Source organism: Lates calcarifer, linkage group LG23 (assembly GCF_001640805.2).
Source record: "Lates calcarifer isolate ASB-BC8 linkage group LG23, TLL_Latcal_v3, whole genome shotgun sequence".
Taxonomy (NCBI): Eukaryota; Metazoa; Chordata; class Actinopteri; family Centropomidae; genus Lates; species Lates calcarifer.
In genome coordinates, this window is record NC_066855.1 from 13,902,521 (window position 1) to 13,925,617 (window position 23,097).

Sequence of the window (23,097 nt, forward strand, 5' to 3'; positions counted from 1 at the left end):
TCTGCCGTAACCTATTAAAGACGAAATATCAATAAATAAATCAATAAAATGGCATACACTGAAAGAATACTTTAGTGACCAACACAGTATTAATTGTTTCAGTTATTTTGTCTACCTCTTGCAGCACTGAGTGGTCATAAAATCCTTGACTTGAATTAATTTGTTAACAATCTTATTATCTTTTCTATTGATCTGCTGTTTTAATCAGGCATTGAAGGCAGTGTTTGGCAAGCGAATGTCGTACAAAATCTTTCTCTGAGATTGTAACTTGTCTAAACTGTGACCTTTCTCTCCTCAGACCATCAGAAGCTTGAGAGAGAGGCTCGTATCTGCCGTCTTCTGAAGCACCCCAACATCGGTGAGTGTTTGTACACAAGATCAAACACGTGATATGTGATTCTATATTGTTGCTCACACCCAAAGATTAAAATTCTTCATTTGACTTTACCAATACATGTGCTGTTGTTAAATTTTAGGCTAATGCTAATATAGAGAATCTAATTCCCAAGTATTGTTCATAAGAAGTAGTAACATGTTGGAAGCTACTAAGATTTAAGATTGTTAAGATGTAGAGTTATAGTTCGATTCTTATGGGGTTTTTGGAATGCAGATGTAAGCAACCTAATCTGTTTACAGAACCAGGATAAACTTTTATCCTGGCATCAAGAAAGCCACATATACTAGCTGACTAATTTGTTAGCAAAGAAATCGGATTTCTGATATAATCTCTGTAAATCAGTGCTGCACAGGTGCCTCTGTGACACAAGTATCAAGTGACAAAAGTGTTTAAATCAGAAAAATAAAGTGCATGATGATTTTGATTTTTTTACAAGCTATTTACATGGAGGATGACACCAAGAATCCTAGTCCACAGGATAATTTTGAAATGCAAAAGGAGAAGAAAAGTAATTCAGTAGAGACATTACAGTGACTCACATGTCAAGAAGTGGCTCAGACACCTGAACAATATAACCAAAGCTGGTTAACGACTGACTCACTTTTCCATGAACTAGTTTTTGCAAAGAAATAGCTGAAAAAAGGAATTTCATGCACGAATAGCTGGATGTGACCAAAATGTTGCATTATTGAGCTAATTAATAGTGTGTGGATTTAGAAGACAACAGTGAAAATACTTTTTAATCTCCAATTATCGAGTTCATGAGTAGAAAATGTGCTGCACTGGTGGTGTAAAAGCTATTTACATTCAAGAATCCTGTCGGTAATAACAGAAACTAAAGATAATTAACAAGGTTTCTTTCAATTAATGTAAAGGCACACTCACTATTCATTATGCTGCTGTGGTTATAGCTGTCTCTCTGTTTGTTAGAGGCCTTGTTTTAAACCTAGAGTGGACACATGGTTGTGCAAAAAATGTATGACGTCTGTCTGTCATAATGAACGTGATAAGCAAAGTGATTCCTCTCATGTATTAACAATCTTTTTTTTTCCCTGGAGTTAATGCTGAAGACAGATGGCCAACCTACTGTTATATTAGATCAGTATATTAGTAGGCATGTAAACCTATGTATATTTAGTTTGGAGACTCCAAAGAAATGGTGCCGATTCTGTTGTGCAGCAGAGCTGATGGCTGGCATCACTGTGTTGTCGCTGGTATTTTAATTTAATTTTCTTTTTATCACCTCTTTTAACTGGTATCAAGATGCTAACAACTCAGGACTGCTAGCTTTGGTTAGAATTTTGTGAGTCTTGTTCAAGTCAGTCGTGCAGTTGTTGTGCCAGAAAGATATGCAGATGACGTCACTAGTGTTGCCTTAAAACACAACATAAGTGATCCCAGTCAGAATGAGAGTTGACAGTGGGTTAGCTTGAAGCTTCCTCTTGCCGACTGTGTCGAGAACAGATTTCTGCTCTGTCTGCTGAGGAATGTGAGAAATGTCCTCTGCTTTCCTTTACTTTCTGGTTTTACGACTCTTTACCTTTCTGATATCTCAGCCCTTAACAGTCTGATGATGGAAAAACTAAAAAGCATTGTGCAGCTCTAATGGAGATGTCCAGGGGAGACGGGTGTTAAAGGGCACAAAGGGGGAAAATGACAAAATCAATGACACCTTTCCCACTGCACTCCTTGTTATTTCTCTTTTTCTCGTGTCCCAGTTTTCTGTCAGTCCCCCCAGGCACTGATTTGCCCCTTGCCTACTTTCTACTCTTCTCTTCCCCCCTCCGTATAGATTTTTTTCTTCTTTTTTTGTCCTTTCTCTTCTTTTTGACATATTTTGGCATCCTATGCATTCAAACTTTGGACAAAAGAGGGCACAAAAAAGAGACAGATGGAGAGACGAAAGCAGGAGGAGTAGGAGACAGATGGAGGGAGAGTGAGAAGATGGGAGGAGGAGGAAAGAGCAGTCGCTCTTGTTTCTTGCTGCAGGGCCATCCTACTTCATCTTATTATACAACTGATATTCATTTTACATAACGATAACTGTGGCTCCCCTGATGTTAAACCTAAGCTGTATCTCAGGCCCGTTCTCTAACGCCTGGCTCATGCTGCCCTGATTCTGCTTTGTCATTCTGCTGCTGTTAAGTTACGTTGACAGAAGGGCTGAGATGGTTACAGCATAACCGCAGTATCATGGTTATATGAGCTCATTACTGTAATCACCACTTTATTTTTTCTGTTCTCAATCAGCCACTCTCAATATCTCCATCAATAATCAGGAAACATTAGTGGTCATAAGCACTTTTGTTTTTTTGTTTTTGTTTTTTAATTATTATTTTTTATGTATATTTTATTAAGCAGTTTATTTTTTTGTGCAATTTGCTGTGCCAGTGCCACAAAAACATAGCTGTACAAGTTGCTGTAAGCGCACTTACAGTAACAATAAATCTGCATATTTTTCCGATCAGTGTGAAAAATGTTGAGTTAACTGCTCAGCAATCATTACTGCTGCTGCCATGTCTACTGTAAACAGAACAGATACACCAGTAACTACTGACTGGTTAGAGCAAAATACCCTTATATTTGGGTGTTTTAGAAGCCTAATTGAGCTACAAACCATATAACCACAAGCCCTGATTTGATTCTAGCCAGAAGCCTTTGTTGTATGTCACACCCCTCTCTATCTACAACACACCTGTGCAATACATTCACATTCACACTTATATCTCATTGTATATAGAGTTGTGCTGTTTTTTTAAATATCTTTTTATATATAGTTATATTCTATTTTGTATGTTTGCACTGAAAAGGAGGAGCTCTCCAATCTCGTATAATGTACAATATAATGACAATAAAGGGCATTCTAATTCTAATTCTATCTCCCACTCCTCCTGTTTATCTCTGCACTAAAAATAACTCTACATTCACATTTTGATGCACTTTTTCATCAGCAGATAAGTTTAAGTATTCCAGAGAGGACTGTTAAAAGAAAAAATGGCTGTTATAAGCTGATTATGAAGAATATGTGCATGTGACGGACTGGTACTACAGCCTGAAGAGCATCAAACCTCCAACACGTCACTTATGAATGAAATACCTCTTCCTCTTGTGCGGAATACCACTCCCTCTTAGCTGCATAACAGCCTACAATCACAATTGCTAATGCTGTTCTATAGCACTGATATCCCAGCTGTAGAAAAATTTGGCATGTTAGGAGTGTTTGTTACAAGGAATCATTTTTAAAACTGCTGGTAATTTGGCCCCAAACAAAAGGTATTCCCAACACCCTTACTCAGCTTCAGTAATCAACATGTGGGGTTTAATTAAACAGTGGTTGTTTCCCTAACCACTGGATATGCTGACAAATCACAGTGGTAAGGGGAAAAAATGTATACGTCACAGCCATAGTTTCTCGGGCTCTGCCTTGGTCGATGGTTGGTTGATTTTGCCTCAGTTTATGGGGAGGGGTAATGGTTAAACAAAACAGCAAATCTTTATTTCCTTTGCTTGATTCCTGTTGTTATATCTGTCTCACTGCCCACCCTCTCTGTTGCAGTGAGACTCCATGACAGCATTTCAGAGGAAGGCTTTCATTACCTAGTCTTTGACCTGTGAGTATATTCTGTACACACACACACACACACAGTGACATTTTATCCATGCATGTGACTGCGGTTTGTTTGTGTATGCTAACAACTTCTTTCCATCTCCTCCTTTTTTCCTTCCCTCCTCATTTTCTTCTATCTTTCTTTTCTTTCCTTCCTTCCCTCCCCACCTCCCAGGGTGACAGGAGGAGAGCTTTTTGAAGACATTGTAGCCAGGGAGTACTACAGTGAGGCTGATGCCAGGTAAGCGCCTCATATGGATCTGCTGCGCACATTTATATGCACATGAACTCTGCTGCAAACATACAGCTTAATCCCATTAAATATATGAAAACTCACTGTGAACACACAAGCACACGGTGGTGGATGTAATTGGTTCGCTTGTATTCTTGTCAGCGAATGCACCCCCCTCCATCAAGAGGTGCATCGATATAGTTGTCTCCCTTTTTTTGGCCACATGCATCACTCTACATCTTCCTCCTCCATTTAATGTCAGGCGAAAATGCCCAAAATTTGTTGGTTCGGGCTTCCAGGTTTGCTGTTTGCCTACATTTCTATGTCTTTTCTATGTTTTATGGCACTGTAAATTCGATTTATGAAACAGACAATTTTAAGATGTCACCTTAGCTTCTGTGAAATTGTATCGGGCATTTTTCTTGATTTTTCTGACATTTTGTTGACATTGTGACATTTACACTTTCTCTCCTCCCTCTTTACTTCCTCCTTCTCTGAGTTCCCCTTCTTTTTTCCCTCTGGCTGTGTGGTCTGCAGCTTATGAAGTCTGTTGTACAATTGGATTATCGGGTCTTTGTCTGTTCATACTCATAGGGGGTTTTGGAAACACACGCACACAAATGAAGCCCACATGGATTAAGCCTCAGCCACACTCTCTCAAGCCGGGCCCGACCTCTGACCCATTAACCTTTTCTACAGACATGACATGAATATGAGCCTCACAGAGTGGAATCGTGGAGCCTGACACCACAGTGTGTAGGACAGTAATAAGGTGGTTGGGTACTGGCTCATAGGAAGAGTCTCATTATGAGCCAACACACTCACCAGGATGGTGTGAAAACATGCTCACTGGCCAGAATTGAGAAATAATGGCAATGGTATTAGTGGCAGCTGAATTGACGCCCCCATTATTTAAATTGCTACCAGGATAGAGATTTATTGACTATGTGGTGTAAGGCCTCCCACACGAGTTTCTTAGCATTGATTGTTTAAACTACAGAACCTGGATAATGTCTTTGAAAAATAATAGTGCTTGTATAGTAAATATTTGTTGTGCAACTTACTGTTAGCTTCCACATCCACTCATTTAGACTGTAATGGAGGTGATTTTTCAGTTTTACATTCTTTTGGCATCCTACTACCTATTTTCATTATCAGTCAATCAAATTATTATTTTCTCAGTTAACGGTTTGGTATCTTAAATGTCAAAAACTTACAAAAAATGCATATCGCAAGCCCACAGTAACATGTTCATAAAGCTTTTGTTGTTCTACTAATGGTCAAAAACCCAAATATATTTAATTTACAATGAAATAAAACACAGGAGTTTAAAAATTCTCTGATTTAAGAAGCTGTGACGATGTACAATTTAATGTTTTTGCTTGGAAAACACCTTAAACGATTAAGCAGTTATCAGAATAGATGGCGATGAATTTCCTGTCTACATTGCACATTTTAAGGTTTTTTTTTTTTTCCAGATTTAAGTCATCTTAAGTTCATATCTTAGTGTGTCAAAAACATATTAATAGCATTTGGTCAGTCTAACCTTAAAATGTACGATAGTTCTTGTTATTAATCATATAGTGATCAAGAGTGATGTCAGGTTTTTCTACCTGATGATGGTTTGAAAAGTCTTGCAATGAAATGCCTCAGTTTTGGAACCACACCACAATCCACCAGGCTTCAATAAAGCACATGACAGACAAATCAGTGGAGTATATGTGATGTTTTATTTTGTAATGATGGGCAGTGACTGACACGTTTTTCTCTGTTTGTCCCCTTTTCTCTCTCCGTAGTCATTGCATTAGTCAGATCTTGGAGAGTGTCAATCATATCCACCAGCATGATATTGTGCACAGAGACCTCAAGGTGAGTGGCTGCCCGTTGCCGTGACAACCACACACTCACACACCTCTGCTCGTGGCCATGGCAACACACAGATGGCTCTCGATTGCTCCATCTCTCTCTCTCTCTCTCTTGCTGCATTTCAGCTTCCATCCCTTTTATTTTTCCCCTGCGTCTCTCTCCTATCTGCTGTTTTTACCCTGTTCTCAGATCTGTCAGCTTGTCTGTCCTTGACCACAACTCTATGTGTCTGTGTGTGTGTACGTGTGTACATGCATGCAGGCATGTTCGTGTTGAGCGCAGAGATGGTGAGTCATGATCACGTGGAGAGGTTTGTCTCTCACCTTTGGCAAGGAAAAGACAAGGACTTGAACAGCACATACGTGTATGAACATGCACACATACACACTTTGTACTGTTCTGAAGGGGGTCTATTATGAGAGAGGTGAAGGCATAAATGAACCTCAGGAGTTGCCAGGACAACCCATGTGACATCACACCACCCATGGAGCAGCCGGGGGGAGGGGCTTGAGTCGTCCCAAATTGCTGATAGGCTCAAATGCAAAGAGTGGAGGAAGACAGCAGTTTTCTTTCTTAACCCACTTTAAGGTGATGGTAATAATCCTGGCAGGAAGGACAATATTAACAGGTATTGAACTGTACCTTTTCAAGCAGAGACTGCAATGTGTGGAAAAAACAATCTCAAGGGATGTCTCAGACATGTGTAGGCGGCTTTTGTATGTGTGTTTGCGCGCTCTGTCGGAGAATAACGCTATTACCTCGAGCACTGCCTGTCTGATTTGTTGGCCTTTTATCCTGAGTGGGCTTTTACTGCGGCCCTTTATGTCCTACTGCCCAAACAACGGCCATTTAGAACGCTGCCACACACGCTGCCTCTCACTAAGTACACTTTCCATTTAGCATGCAGTCTGCAGTGCTGCCTAAATGACTCCCGAGTGGTTTCTATGGCTACGAACCCATGCCCATATAAGGCATTTGTGGAGATTCTCAACCACCCATCCTCTCCCTTCCTCCTCCGTCTCTCCATTGCTTTCTCACACCTTTACCCCTCCCCCACACAAGCTGTGTCGAACACATCAAATATAAATATTTCTGAGAAAAAAAGCTTTACTGAGAAGTGCCTGTCACTATCTGTCTCTCACTGTCTTGATCTCCTGTCCAACATTCTGCTTCACCATGTGTGTGTTTGTCTCTCTCTCTCTCAGCCTGAGAACCTGTTGTTGGCCAGTAAGATGAAGGGAGCTGCAGTGAAGCTGGCAGACTTTGGCCTTGCTATTGAAGTGCAGGGAGACCAGCAGGCTTGGTTTGGTAAGACAACACAAACAGTGACACACACATATCAAATGTGCTGGATCCATTACCTGATCTGTTATTCTGTCTGGGTGTTAAGCACTGGAGAGTTTTTACACTTAAGCAAACGAATCACTGCTCTTTCATATACAGTGTGTCTGTGTAGATGTACAGCCGCCCGCCCACTCGGAAGCCAAAGAATATTTGTGTGAGCATTGCTTAAGAGGCTCACAGGCACTTTCCAGTTCATGCTTAGGTCATTGTGTCTTGGCTAACAGCCGAGCTGCCAGCGTTTGGCTGACTCTTCAGCAGGGACGAGATGATTAATGGGCATTTGCTTGTGACTCTACACTTTCATAATCTGGTCTTGCGTTTGAGTCCAGCAGGTCACTATCATCTGAGCCATTCACATAACAGTACAAAAATAGCTTGTATCAGAATTTTAATAAAAGCCATCAGTTAATTATGTCCTCTTGTCTTTTTCTGTCGGGCAGGGTTTGCAGGCACCCCTGGCTATCTCTCACCTGAAGTCCTGAGGAAGGACCCCTACGGCAAGCCTGTGGACATATGGGCTTGTGGTGAGTCTTGAGCTTCACCTTTGGGCAGTTAGCTCTGGACTTTGCAGTGGTTGGGAACAAACACCAGACTGCCATGTTTTGTCTGTAGTCAAATTAACCAATCCCACGGCCTTTCTTTTCAGAAAGTAAATGGGATAGTGAAACCAAGGCAGGATAATCCAGAAACCCTGTCAGAGAAAAGACTTCAACCTCACATAACCAGGCTCTTCTAAATAGACATTATAACAAAGCATTTTTTTGTCGTAATGTGAAACACATTGAGTTTGCTTGTTATGAAATTTGCTTAAATAGTTTAAATGGCTTTGTCTAATTTGAATGAAAACTGATGCTGGTATTCAAACATGATCTTTCTCATTCACTCTCTCTGACTTTGTTTTCTGTCAGGTGTTATTCTCTATATCTTGTTAGTGGGATATCCTCCATTCTGGGATGAAGATCAGCACAAACTCTATCAGCAGATCAAAGCTGGGGCATATGATGTAAGTGTGCTGCTCATGTGTGTTTATTTGTAAACGGTGCAGTGCAGGAGTTTGCTAAGCAGTTTTTGAGTATTTAATAGTGTCCAATTGAGAGTTGGTCCAAAGCTATTGATCCTATCAGGGCCTCCCTGACGCATTGCAGAGGGGTGTGTGTGCGCGTGTGTGTGTTTGTGTGAGAGAGACAGAGAATCGGAGAAGGGGTATCTTCCTTCCTCAGTCTCTGGAGATAATCAAGTCACATTGCAGTTTCCAGAGAGTGTGGGGGAAGTCTGAGGCAGCTTGTGTGTGTAGGGAATTTACTTTTAATAAAAAATGGTTCAAAGGAAACTGGAACAAAAGCATGTGTTCTGTTCTGAAAATTAGCAGTTTTGTCCTCATATCAGCATAATTCTGATAAATTAACTCAAGACCTGGTGCCCAGATGGTATAGATTAGCCAGAGACATGCACTTACAGGCTCCTAACCAATCCATCAGGAAACATGTACTGTTTCCAATCCTCTCTCTTTCAATCCTCTCCAACTGTCACACTTTCTCCATTCTCCTCAGTTCCCCTCCCCAGAGTGGGACACAGTGACTCCAGAGGCAAAGAACCTGATCAACCAGATGTTGACCATCAATCCAGCCAAGAGAATCACTGCCGAACAGGCCCTCAAACACCCATGGGTCTGCGTAAGTATTCACTCACTCACCTAACACACCTAGGGTAATAACTGGAATTACACAAGAAGTAAATCTGTATGTGAAACAAACAAACACACACACACACACACACACACACACACACACACACACACACACCCCATACTACCTATTAAATTACTGCGTTAAGGCCTAGAAGTAACTGGAATTCTGTACAAACAGGTTCATACATAGAATTCATTTGTAATCTGTTTATGTTTATTTCCTTGTCTTCCTACAGCACCGCTCTACAGTGGCATCTATGATGCACAGACAGGAAACTGTCGAGTGTCTCCGCAAGTTCAATGCTCGCCGAAAACTCAAGGTAACATCCAAAACATGTTTGTGACATCCCCTCCTTTAATTATTCACTGCTTCCCCAGTGCAGAGTAGTACTGTTTTCAAATCTGCTTATTTTGTTAACCCTTCTTTTTATCTTATGGAAATTATTCTCCTACTTATCCTCTGTCCTCCACATATCTACATTATGATTGCTGAGTTTCATATTTGGGCTCCTTTAGTTAACCAGCTGCCCTGTTAAAGTATGTGTTTATCCTGTGGTCATTAAGATTTAAAGCCTTATAATCTATGTTGCTGTTAGAACTGGGTATCAACTTCTTCAGTCCTTTTTTGGTACCCTAGCTTTGAGGAGCACTCTCAAGTACCAAAAGCTGACATTGAATGTCAGGTCAATTCAGTTCCTGTTATTTAGTCACAATACAGAAACTTGGGTATTGTATCAGCAGCAGTATTAAAACATTTCAAGCGAAACCCAGCTCTAGTTGCTGTAGTTTGCATTCATAGCTGTACATGCAAACTAATGGATCAGGTAGCAGCTGTTCTGTTTTATTTCATTTGCATAGAAGAATACATTATGGGACTTGTGAAGACATGCAGTTAACAGTGCATCTCCCCCAGTAATTCAATATATACAAATAATGATATATTGTTTGACAAAAAACAAAGGAACATTCAGCCTTGACTGGATCTAACTGTTGAAAACAACTGCAAACCTATGGATATACTGCTGTTAAAAAAAGCAGAAAGATAAAAATATTTCTGTCCCATTAGAAATGAATACATAACAGTGAGTGAGAAAAACTTAAATCCTGTTTCAGTAAAACAAAAGTCCTTGCACTGATTACACTTCCCTCACTTCTTTCTCCTCCTTCCTTTCCTCCTCCAGGGAGCCATTCTCACCACCATGCTGGTGTCCAGAAACTTCTCAGGTGGGTGTGCCCTTCGCCCTCAGCCTCCCACGCAGCACATGCAGAGGGAGAGGAGGAAGGAGAGTGGATAGAGTCCTCTGCACCTCTTTTAACCCCCTCACTACACACACATACACACACACACACACTCACCCACTCATCCTTAAAATAACAATATGTTTTTGTGTGTGCACAGGAGTTTGCTTGCTTACAACATTAAACTGAACTGAAACATGAAGTTCCTTTGAGTCATGGTAGAAATAATGACACTGATAATGATGGATTATAGTGAGTGAATTGCATCTTGATGTATGTGAGCAGGCTAAAATGTGATATTCTGTCATGTACCAGATTATATGTGGGTGCCAGTTTTGTCCTTGTCAATGCTAATGTATCTCTCCCTGTGTGTTTGTGTGTGTGTGTGTGTGTGTGTGTGCGCGCGCGTGTGTGTGAGTGTGTGTATGTGTGTCCCTCTTTTCTGCTGCCCATGGAGCGTTTGCATGTTTGAGAGAGGGAAACCTAGACTTTTATGAGATTTTTATGTTGGGGGCAAGTGTGGTGTTATAAAACCAGGTGACTGTTAAGATTCTGTGTTTTTAATCTCAGTCTGCTGAGAGTGACTTGTTTTCGCTGAAGCCTTGTTCTCAGCCCTTAAGTAATTGGTCAGTCGATGGCTAATGATTTCAACCTGGGGCCTAGGAAACCACAGGAGTGCACATCTTTGCTTGAGCCTATTTCTATCAAACCGTGTGATATATCTGGGCTGTAGCCAGCACACCCTGTAGCCTTCTAGGCCCATGATTGAACAGCGTGAGATAGACCTGCCTAATTTGCATAGCCCCTCCCAACTGTAGCATTTCTGTCCAATAGTGGGCCGGCAGCATACCAACTCTGCTGCTGCCGCCTCCTCCACGGCCTCACTGGCTCAGGAAGGTACGTCCCAGAGACACGCCCATCCACTTCCTCTCCACACACACAGCTACTTCTTTGGTTCATAGTACAGGGTGGGCCCTCATTACCACTCCTCCAACTTCAACTCCTGCATGCAGCCTCTGCCAGCATCTTCATCAACATTCACACATATATGCATGCATACTAGCACAAATTTTACTTATTTAAGTTATTCTGGATGCGTGTTGTCTTTGCTGTAATGCAAAGACATCAGATTTTATGCACTCAGTCATGAACATCAGCATCGCTTAATGGTAATCGATTTAGTTAAGCCCTTCAAAGTGCTTCTTACATTTACACCTCACTGCCACTCAGCCTCAACCTTGTAACCCCCATTTCATCTCACAAATTAGTTACGTCGTCACTTCTAGCAAGCTCCATCCTGACTTCCAGCTGACCCCGTACACCCCTGTGCTCTCCTCCTGCTGGGGCTGTGAGGATGGGCACAGGGTGGACTGGGGCAGGGGACGAGGAGAGGCATGTATCCTGGGGGCGGGAACTGACACTGCAGGGGGCCGGCAAGAGCTGGGTTGGCGTGCTGCCATCGTCAGACCTGGGTCTGGTGGGAGGAGAGGGAGGGGAAAGGCGGATGTTGAGGAGGTGGAAGGGGGGGAAAGGTTCGGACTGAGGCGGAGGAGCATGGGAGTGCTGCCTTCAGTGCTGCTACCAGAGCCAACTGTTGAAGCCATCACTGCTGTGCAGCCTTCCTGTCGAATCCCTAGAGGTTAAAGGCATCCCACGTCTCATCTCCCCCTCCTGAGGTCTGTTTTAGTACTTTCAAAAAAGTCTCTGTGCCTCCTCGAAGGTATGCCACAAGCCAACGTGGCAGCAGATCTGTCGCACATTTGTCAAATACAAAGTGGCACATTCCGTCACTTACTTCACTGGAATTGAGGGACGGATTCCTTTGTTTTGAAAGTACTAAAATCAGGCTTGGCTCTCATCCTGCTGGGTGGGGACGGGTGGTGAAGGTCGGCGATTCCGATGGTGGCTCCATGGATTGAGTACATTAGAAACAGTGTAGAGCAGACGGGATTCTCTGTCACCTTTTTAGACGAGAGAATCTTCTCTGCTCTGCAGTGTGTACATAAATCTCTTCATAGGTATCTAGGATCTGTGTGTAGGCAGGATAAAGGTAAAATTTGAAAGGGGAGATGACCTCAGTGCTCACTCTGGCAGTGTGTGATTGGTGCGCTGAGAAATCATGGTGTTTGTGGTGATTTGATCAGCTAGAGCCCTCCAAATGCGGGCTTCTTCGGTGAAACTGGACCAAGTTGCCGGTTTGTAAGTTTTTGTGAATATCATGTTTGACATCATCACTCCAAACTGGACTCCTCAACTTTCCTCCTTTTTAATTGTTCAGCTTTTTTTTTTTTTTTTTTTTGGTTTTGGTTTTGTTTCATTTTATTCCTCAGTCCTCTGATGATGTCACTCATCACTGCAAAATCCTTGTCACTTTTTTACTACAACTGCTTCCCTGCACTTTTCTGTAGAGTATGGCTGAGGCAAGGCTTGGCAGTTTGCTCATGATGTTCTCTTTTTTAATGACATTATAGCAAAATGTGACAGAAGTGTGCGTACGAAGCATCTCTGTATGTTTCTAGAAAGGTGATTGCCTTGCTGCCTTTCGCATGCGGGTGTCCTGTGTGGTTATAACCTATAAAATGTTCTGGGGAGACACACCTTCAGTTGCTTTCTTAAAACATCCTTCCCTGATCGTCAACATCAAGCTGGCGTATTGCTTGATTGGCACAGCCCTCCCTGCTGTGGGTCATCTTGACCTCACCCATCCTGTCATGGCACAATGGTGATGATTCTCTTGGAGGAGGGAAGTTCGTATTTAGAGAGCACATGAACGTGGTTGGTCCCATGCTTTCACAATTAGCACTCTGATGGCTGTTTGGTAGAAGATTTAGCCAAATGAAGAGCAGATGTTTGCGCTATGAACAATCAGCTCTCCTTTCCCAGGTTTTGGAATGAAAATATTTTTTTTGTTTTTTTTCTGTGGATGCTGCATGGCCAGGCCAAGATAGAAGCTGCATATTGATGCAACAGCTGAGATTAAGGAGCATGAGTTGTCTCTTGATATTGTTTGCTGCTCTAAATGCTGTGCCCCTTATCTCCACTCTCCTATACTGAAATACAAAGCTGTCTCTTTCAACCCTCCCCTCTCTCCCCCCCTCTATCCCTCTCCCATTTCTTATTGGAAGGTAAGAAACACAAGATAAGATTTTTGGAACGTGTGTGTCAGTAGAAAATGAGAGAAAAGGAAACAACAGACAGTTGAGAGCTTTAGACTGAGAGGAAAAGTGACTGGGGCCCTTAAAAGAAATCAATGATTTACATTAACCTAGCTCATCGTCGTCAGTCCTGGCAGCAGTTTGAGTCTGACCATCACTCTCTTTCTAGATCTGCTGGGGTCTTCCAGACAGGAAATGGACTGAGGAAGTTTACTTTGCTCTCAAGTTTCTCTTTTATCCCCAGATGGCAATGAATGGATTATGATGTGAATGGGTTTTGCAGAGTGTAGCAACTTGTACAGTCAAAGGAAAAAAATAATACCCAAGAAATCCATTAAATGCATGTTATACTCTGGCAACATCTAGACTTACTTTGTCACAAAGGCTCAGGTATTGGGGTTTCATAGATATGACAAATTGGAGAGCCAGATTTTTGCTTATCTTGTGGGTTTTTTAAAAAAAAAAAAAAAAGAACTGGGTGGATTAGCATGGATGCTGTCATCAACAGAAAAACTCAGTTATCTACCTGTTTCTCTCCCTTTCTATCTTTTTTTTTTTTTTTTTTTTTTTTTTTTTTTTTTTTTTACAGCATGCAAAAGTTTACTCAACAAGAAGTCAGATTCTGCTAAGGTAAGGTTGTCTCGTCACCTCTCTGCCCTCTTTTGTTCTGCTACATTGTGTCCTGTCTCTCCTCTTATTAGCTGACCCCCTTTTTCTACCGTCTGTTCTTTTTCTGTGCCTCTCACTGTCTCTCAACTCTTTCTCACTTTCTCATCTTTGTATAATTTATTTCAAGCAATATCTTTTTCATACAGCAATGACGTTTGTTGGGGTTTTTTGTGTGTTTTATTTTTTGGTTCAACTTTCCATGATCATTTTTATAGAGGGCTACGCTTTACGTTGGGGCTTCTCAGCCTTCTGTGGCCTGTCTTTAGATCCCAAATTCCCATAGTCAAATTTAAAAGTTTTTTTTACAGTTCCAGTCATATTCATGTTTAATTATCAGTCAATTCTTTTCCTATCTTGGTTTTATTCTTCCACCCTTAGTGCGTCTCAGTCAGAGGTTGGCTGCCTCCATCATTCTCTGCTACTATTAAGCATCTCTCTCCCCTCTCCTCCTCCCGCCTCCCGCCTCCTGCCTCCTGCCTCCCTCTCTTTCTCTACTGCCCCAGGGGTCTCTCTGTGCAGTTAAGTGGCGGAGGCATAGAGAGTTAGTGAGGCAGTAAAAAGGATGATCTAGAGGCCATTCTGTGGCACTCACCCTCTCATTTACCCTGTTAGCTCTCAACAGCCTGGGAGTCTCGACCAAACATTAGCCCCATTCCCTAAAAGGCGTGTAATTCTAATGCATCTGTGTGTGTATGTGTGCGTGTGTGCAACGTATGTGTTCACTTTGAGTGTTTGCGTTCTCGTCCCAGCCTTCTACCAACAACAGTAAGAACAGTATAGTGAGCGCCATCAATGCCCTGAAAGACACCAACATGGCAACCAACGCCCAGATGGTACAGTAGGCCGCCGCAGTGTCAGTTCCCGCCTTTTAAACCCCTACCCCCACCCCACCCCCCAGTAGCTGCATAGTAACCCGTTGTGCCTCATCCTCCATTGTCATAGTCGCTGCTTGTCATCCTTCATCTACCATCCGGGAGGTGTTGCACCTGTCCCGGCAGTACCCATCCTCTGGCCATTTTACCCCCACCCCCCGCTAAGGTGCACATGTGTTCCTGAATTGTAAATCAGGTGGATAAGACACTTGGGAAATTATTATAAAAGCTCTTCATTACTTTCAGTTTCAGGCTGCACATGTGCACCTTTCAGATTTCTAAGGAGCTTGACCTTATCTTCAGGATTATATGCCTCCAAAGTGGCAGCACAGAGAACTGTAGAGTACTGGTTTAAAGAGCCACAGCTGCTAATACCTGAGTAGAATTTAGTCTTATCATGTAATGGCCTCTGTGTTATTCTCTGTATATAATCCTTCCCTGTCATGATTAACCAGCTGTCCTTTAACTTTCTGACTAAAATCAACATGGCCTTGCAACCATCCATCCATCTTACCCACTCTAACCTGTTTATCTTGCCATCATTAAAAACTCCATCGACATCCTTATACTGCCAAACTCTCATTCTGCTCACATCCAGTATTAGCATGTTGTGATTTTAAGTCGCTTTACTAGCATGCAGTGTATCACATATAAAATCTTGTAGTGGTGTGGTTGGATAATACAGTCTGGTCTGGTGTGGTGGTGCTTCTCAACAGGTGGTGCGGGACCTCAGAGCAGGCCATGGATAGGGCTGGGTGATGAGAATAGATTTCACATGATGAAAAAGTGTTTTCAGATATAAAAGAACTGTGTCTTAGTTTTATGACTTACATCACATTAAATTAGGACTTAAACGATTAGTTGAGCAACCAAAAGTTCAACCAAAACTATTTTGATTATTGATTAGTAGCTTGACTCAGGGAATTTATCAAGGAAAGATGCTGTTTATTCTCACTTCTCCTGTGTGAGGATTTCATTTTCTCTGTCTAGATCTTTGGGTTTTGGATTGTTGTTTGGATAAAGCATTTTTCTGACATGTTGTAAACCAAACAATTAACTGAGTAATTATGAAAATAATTGGCAGATCAGGTTATGATTTAGATAACTGTTAGTTGCAGCCCTAGATAAAACTTTTCACAGTCGTAAAAAAACTGCAGTAACTAATCATTATAATTTTGTTAATTTAGCTTAAAATTTTAAATAAATAAAACAGTAGGACTGTTATGATCCTACAGTCGATCAACAGAAGATTCTCGGCACCATTCATGATTATCAGCAATTATAGTTCTAATCATTTTTAAGCAAAAATTCCCAAAATATTCCCTGGTTATCATTTTCCTCTTTGATGGTCAAATGAATACCTTTGGGTTTTTGAGCTTGTGATTAAACAAAATGAGCAACATGCAAACTTTGACTTTGGAAATTTTTTCACTGTTTCCTGACATTTTATGGACCAAACAATCAATACATCAATTAATAGATGATGAAAATAATCACTAGTTGTAGCCCTAAATGATAATATCCACCAGACTCAGCCCTCTGCTTTTGAAAGTTTAATGGACAGAACAACCACTAGGAAGGAAAATATTGTATCAGGCTGTGACACCATAGCTGAGGTAAAATTAAGGGGCCCAGTGTGAAGCCAGTTGAGAGGCACTGGTTCAGGATTATGATGTGTTGGACTAACTGTTCTGTTCTGCATCACAGGAATCGCAGAGCACAGTGGTGCACAACCCTCCCGATGGAGTCAAGGTGAGATTTGTGTTTTGTATGTATGAAAGACAGCGTCACCCAGCTGTTTCATTCTCACGCCCGTCAGACCTTATCCTTGCTTTCTTTTTTTTATTTGAGTATCTGTGTGTTCATCTCTGCACACCAGGGATCAACAGAGAGCAACGCCACCAACGACGAGGAGGAAATGAAAGGTAGGAAAGGTACTCAAGTGTTTTATTCCCTTTTTCCTGTTTTTATCCGCTCTCTCTTTCTCTGTCTCCCATCTAGTGAGGAGTGTGTATTTGACTAGTGACTGGCAGGTGTGCCGAGATGCAACACGTGTCTCTCAGACTCTTGACTGACTGTGTGCCTGTGGTATGTGTATGTGTATGTGTATGTGTGTATTTATTGTGTGTCTGGCTGGGTTTTGTGTGTGTGTTCTAGCGGACAGTTCGGCGCTGAGTCAGAGCAGCGCCACAGAGGAGATGCCCCCACTTCTGCCCTCACCTCAAAGTTCACCTGCCAGTAAGTTTATCCATGGCAACCAGAAGCTACACGGTTGCCCCTGGCAAGGACCTAACACCCCACCCCACCCCCTACCCCCCCACCCACTCCACCCCCCTGGCTTTTTGTACTGGCAATGACGTCTTACATCTTTGAGCTCCCTCACTCTGATCCACCAAGCTTTTTTTTGAGGGTTCCCACTGGTTTTGTAATATTTTTATGTTTGTTTTCAATTTTTACAAACTTCATCCAGGGAAATCCAGAAAATTCTCAAAGAAATCTCAGAGAATATAAAGGATAATTCTGGATTATTACAACTTGAAAAACAGGTCTGACAGGGTAAAAAACATAAGCAGTGGGACGAGTTTTAAACCCTAGTGCCCTTTGTTTGTTAACTAGCCACTGAGGTGTCAATGATGATTTGGCAGAAGTCCAGATTTTTCAGTTGTTCACAGGTGACTTAAATGTTTCTGCAGCAACAAGTGTTAAAGCTAAAACTACAGGTTTATTCAGGTTTAGTTGGTTCACAAAACATTTAAGAGAAAACACCATATTTGGACTAATTTTCAGATGTAAATGATTCATTTTTGTAGTGGTATGATGACTTACCACTTTATTGAAAAACCATTGTGACCTGTTGATGTAGTTATTGCAATTTAATCATCACAATAAAGCCTTAGATACCTAAGCCTTAACCAATTAAAATGGGGCTACCCTTAAAAAAACATCCAAGACAGCATTTATGTGAATTTAAACAATAAATTGGAATAAATTCAAAAATAAAAGTAAATTATTACCGCGTTTTTATCCATTGAAATATAGTTGGTCATGCTGTTAAATCTGCTGACTCATGCACACGTCATCACTCATAATAACTAGTTATGTAACAATGAAAGTGCAGAGGAAACAGGAATGCAAGAATGCAGGGAAACATGAATAACTGTAATAATAATTGCCCCAGTGCATGCTGGGAAGAACACCAGAGCTGTTTTTCCCAAATGTAATTTTTTACCTCACTATATTATACCTCACTGAGAGTCATCATAAGATAAAATCAGTTGACTGTTTGAGTAGATCATTAGTTTCCATCATATACTGTATGATTGTCTGACCGAGTCTCACCGTGTTCCCAGATTTCAGCACTTGGTTTGAGTGCAGTGTTATCGTACCTAACAGTCCATAACTACAGAAGTAAGACCTGAGTTGTGATGAGCCAGAATATTCCTTTACCAGGGATGCATTACTAGAATGCATTTTACAACTTGTCTTCTACACTAATTGCAAACAGCAGTTTCCTGCTGTGTATGTCCATTACAGTGCGTACACTGTGTGCTCAGTTGTGAGGAACAGAACTACAGTATAACTGCCTCTCTTCTCTGTGCTCAGAGCAAACTTTAAAATAAACAGAAGGAACTAATTTTTCAGGTCACAGAGACTCTGACCTAATTATGAAAGTCATAAAAAAGTCGTGGACTTTTTCATCGGGGCCACTGTGGGAACCCTGAAATTTGTATGCAAGTGTGTGCGTGTGTGTGTGTGCGTGTGTGTGTGTTTGTGTTTGTTTCTTGGTGATCACAGCATCTATCCCCTTGTCCTCCTAATGTGACAGCTCCAGCTGGAGGAAGTCTTGCTTACCTTGCAGCTGTGTGTCCTAAACCGGCCTCCCAGTCTGACAAGGCCCCCGGAACCATGCACACACACCATGGAGCATTGTGTTTCTCTTTGTCCTCACATTTTCTCCTCCATTCTCCTCGACTCTAATGCTTTATTCTCTGTTACGTTCCTCTAATCCTCTCTCTAATTTATTCTTCATTTTTCTCTTAATCACTGTTCTTCGCTGCTTTCTTCTCTCGTCCTTATGTCTCCTCTCACAAATCTCCCTCCCTCTGTACTCTAATCTTTTCCTCTTGTCTCTTGACCTCTTGTTCCCGTCCCTGCTGCTCTCGTCAGACACACCTGTGCTAAAGGACAGTCTGATCTCTTTTTCTTTTCCTCTCTCCTGTGCCCTTTCTCCACTCCCGCCTTCCTTCCTGAACATGCTAAGTTTGCCCCCACCTCACAGGCATAACATGAGCTTAATAACAAACAATGGCTTCGATCGTTCCTGTGCTGGGTGCTGCAGCTCATCAGAGCAGGCCCTGTTAATGTATACGAGCATTAAGAGTGGAGTAGATGTGAGCAGAGCAGGCAGTTAAATGACTTCCACATCACACAGCATCACCATCAGAGCTGCACTGATCTCGCTTCCAGCTGCCATCCTGTCCTCATGTTACCCATCTGCATGTCTCTCACAAACCCATAGTAACTCTGAGTGTGGTTTACTTCATTTTACTGAACACTAGCCCTCATCATATTTGTTTCTTGTTCCGTTTTGCGTGTTGTGCCACTTAAACTGCATGAGCTGTGTGTGTGTGTGTATGTGTGTGTGTGTGGACGCATGTCGTATGTGTGTTGATGATCATGCGTACGTTTTTGTCCTCTTGGCATCACAGTCCACGTTGTTTTGTGTTTTGTTGTTGACCATCCATTGTGTGTTTCAGTTCCACCGCATGACGTAAAGCGCATGGCATGGAACAGCACAGGCAACAGCTCCTGCCCCGAGTCTGAGCTCTCGCAGTCCCCCATGCCTGCCGCTCCACTAGGGAGCAACACTGTCGCTGCTAAAAGCAACACTAAGCAGAGTAAGAACACATCTGGACTAACTGACCTCAGCTTTCCCCTGCCCTCTCTACTCACTGTAGCTATTGCACGTTAAAACCTTGCATCTCTGAAATTGCTGAATTTTCTCAGGGATGAAGAAAACATTTAGTCAGGTGTTGACTCTTGGGAATCTGCGGGAAAAAAACGTAGACATTTTCACTTAGTTTCAGTTTACATTGACAGCAAATGTAAAAGGAGCTTTCAGTCGCATCTTGTGGTCTTCCTCAGTGGACAGAGTATGAGGGGTTTGCTTAGATGTCATGTAGCTAGGTCAGTTGTCATGACAACAGGTGTTCAAAACAGGAAATGAGGTTGAAAGCTCAGGATATAACTAATAAATGGACCTTGATTATTTTGGGCAAACTAAGCCCATTTGTTTTTGTTTTTGTGATGGAGGCAGCATGCGCTCACACAGCAGTGAGAGCGTAGTGTTTAGTCAGTTCATGTGTTGTGCAGAAGGTGAGAAGCAGAGCGACAGACAGTGACGAGGTCGAGTCGCAGCGAGGAAAGCTGCTTTTGGACCGACTGATGAGGTTAAAGAGGAGTGTCGAGCTGTAAGCCACAGAGTGGAGAGAGCCTGAAGGAAGGCAGGAGCTGAAGTGATGAGAGAAAATGTCATCAAGCACAATCACCACATAGTTAATTGCTGTCTCACCTTCTGACTGGCTTCTCATCATTCACCATCTGTCTGTCTCTGTCTCTTTCTTGTTCTCTCTGTAGCCCGTAAACAGGAGATCATCAAGATAACAGAGCAGCTGATTGAAGCGATCAACAATGGAGATTTCGATGCCTACACGTGAGTACAGCTGTTAATAATGAACATTTTTTTCTCTCTCACGACTCTCCAGTCTTTGTTTCTCTGTCTCCCACACTCTTCGCTTCCTCCTCCTCGCTTCCTCACCCACCTCCTATTTTCTCTTTCAGGAGGATTTGTGATCCTGGACTCACCTCTTTCGAACCTGAGGCTCTGGGGAACCTGGTGGAGGGCATGGACTTTCACAAGTTCTACTTTGAAAACTGTGAGTCCTCCTCTTGCACACAAACAGTTCATCCATTTATTTCAGTCTGCTGGGAATATCTGCTGCGTGAGGTTTCCTCTCAGACAGGAAGAAGAGCACCAGAAAGTAAAGTCAGTGTAGTTAATTTTTGGTTGACAATGGCATCTTAAATGTCCCAGTGTGGTAAATTATACTGTTATGTTTTACAACTAGCTGGGGCTGCAACTAATGATTATTTTCATTATCGGTTAATCTGCCACATACTTTGCAATTGAGTAATTGTTTTGTCTCTAAAGTGTCTAAAGTTGTGAACAAATGTGTGTTTTGTCTGAACAGTGGTTCTAAGATATTTGGTTTACTATCATAAAGCCAGAAATTGTCACATTTAAAAGGCTGCAACCAGTAAATCTTCACTGGAAAAATAAGTTAAATAGTTAATCAGTTATCAGAATTGTTGCATTGTTCTTCTCGCAGTTGAGTTTATTGGCTTGAATTAAGTTGATTAATCAACTTAATTATTTGAGCTCTGCCACTAGCTGCTGGAATATATTAGAGCTACTTTTCCACTGTTTTTCCTACTTTTTCAAGTTTGTTTTTCTTCAAAGGAGTTAATTGGCGATTCAGATTTTAGAACTGATGTGCAGCAGTTTTTCCTCATGAGTTTTCCTGCCAGTTCAGTGTCTGAAGTTAAAATCACACAAAAACAGATTATAGCTGTGATTGTATTTCTCTCATGTGGTCTGAGCCAGCCATGGATGCATTTTGAAATCACTCATCAGTTGAAACTGCGATCTGTCTGTCTTATATTTCTAATAATAGTACATTTTTATTTTAAATCACATAACCTAAGGACACTGAACCTACAGAAATCTGTTGAACCATCCAAATCCACTGGTCTACTACAGTATTAAAGAATGACTCAACAGTACTGTCTGTCTGTTTATTTAATCCAGTGCTGAGTAAGAACAACAAGCCGGTGCACACCACCCTGCTCAACCCACACGTGCACCTGATCGGCGAGGATGCGGCGTGCATCGCTTACATCCGGCTCACACAGTTTGTGGACTCCACGGGCCACCCTCGTTCCAGCCAATCAGAGGAGACCAGGGTGTGGCATCGTCGCGATGGCAAGTGGCTCAATGTTCACTTCCACTGCTCAGGAGCGCCTGCCGCACCACTACAGTGATCAGGTATTCATCTCACGCACACACAGAAAAACAATAAAGAAACTAGTGTTAACAGCCACTATATGAAAAATATGGAGATTCCTTGGTGTCAGACATTATGAAAGAGACACTGACCAGACTGAGGGACAGCAACACAGAACATAGCTGCTGCACAGCTTCCTTTAAGATTGTCAAATTCTTCACAAGCAATTAATTATGAACATGCTTTAATCACAAACCATTTCTACACATAGAGGCTTTAAATAAAAGCAGCTGCTGGTAAAATTTCAATAGATTTTTTTCATCTAATCATGAGGTTAAAGCCTCAATCAGTCATTTTCTTGATCACATACATTTGAGGTCATAACTGACTTTTTTGTCATTGTATTTTAACTGTTATAACTGCACATACAAACCTTTGTTTTACTCTTGTAAATGGAAATATTAGTGATACAAGAAACATTTGACAGCATCACCCCTCTTGTTTACATTTGGATCACAGATTGTGTCTTTCATTTAAAAATATATCTGGTTTATTTCACCTTGAGTCTCATTTCTTAGTTTCGGCCATTGTATCTGTTGGTGTGGATAGTATTAACGCTGATACTGAGTGAGTCTGGAATCACAGCAACATTGCTAAAAAGAAGTCCAAGAAACAGTCAGATGATCAGACAGTTTGGACGCAGGTCAACACAGATTATCCAAACCACTTTATTTGGAGGTGAAACTGGGACTGAATGCACCAGAAATGTCAGTAATAATCCCTCATTACACAGGAAAAGTGCTACTGCAGCTATGTCAGGTCAAAGTTAAACAGGGAAGTCGGTCTGAAAGCCGTGATGGATATTTACAACATACAGCGGAATAATTTTGCTGTTTGCCCTCTGTTTCTCTTGGGGTTTGTTTATAACCTGCTCAGACATTTTATCATTCATGTTTTTAATCCTG

The 23,097-nt window shown here is 41.8% G+C and overlaps 1 protein-coding gene across 20 annotated transcripts in view; it reads left to right on the forward strand.

Moving 5' to 3' along the window:
- The window catches only part of LOC108882939 (calcium/calmodulin-dependent protein kinase type II subunit gamma), a 34,718-nt gene that overhangs the window by 8,552 nt on the left and 3,069 nt on the right, over positions 1-23,097 (forward strand). Inside the window, exons 3-22 of one of the 20 annotated variants that reach the window (XM_018675741.2) lie at positions 299-358; positions 3,954-4,008; positions 4,180-4,245; positions 6,033-6,105; positions 7,308-7,410; positions 7,887-7,970; positions 8,355-8,449; positions 8,997-9,119; positions 9,370-9,453; positions 10,315-10,357; positions 11,207-11,269; positions 14,117-14,157; positions 14,946-15,029; positions 16,776-16,820; positions 16,948-17,002; positions 17,226-17,306; positions 19,826-19,966; positions 20,706-20,781; positions 20,910-21,004; positions 21,937-22,173. In XM_018675741.2, coding sequence (XP_018531257.1) covers positions 299-358; positions 3,954-4,008; positions 4,180-4,245; positions 6,033-6,105; positions 7,308-7,410; positions 7,887-7,970; positions 8,355-8,449; positions 8,997-9,119; positions 9,370-9,453; positions 10,315-10,357; positions 11,207-11,269; positions 14,117-14,157; positions 14,946-15,029; positions 16,776-16,820; positions 16,948-17,002; positions 17,226-17,306; positions 19,826-19,966; positions 20,706-20,781; positions 20,910-21,004; positions 21,937-22,169 — 1,700 coding nt within the window. In that variant the 3' untranslated portion in view covers positions 22,170-22,173. The remainder of the gene's footprint in view (positions 1-298; positions 359-3,953; positions 4,009-4,179; positions 4,246-6,032; positions 6,106-7,307; positions 7,411-7,886; positions 7,971-8,354; positions 8,450-8,996; positions 9,120-9,369; positions 9,454-10,314; positions 10,358-11,206; positions 11,270-14,116; positions 14,158-14,945; positions 15,030-16,775; positions 16,821-16,947; positions 17,003-17,225; positions 17,307-19,825; positions 19,967-20,705; positions 20,782-20,909; positions 21,005-21,936; positions 22,174-23,097) is intronic. The other 19 variants (XM_018675750.2, XM_018675763.2, XM_018675772.2 and 16 more) reach the window with 19 other exon arrangements.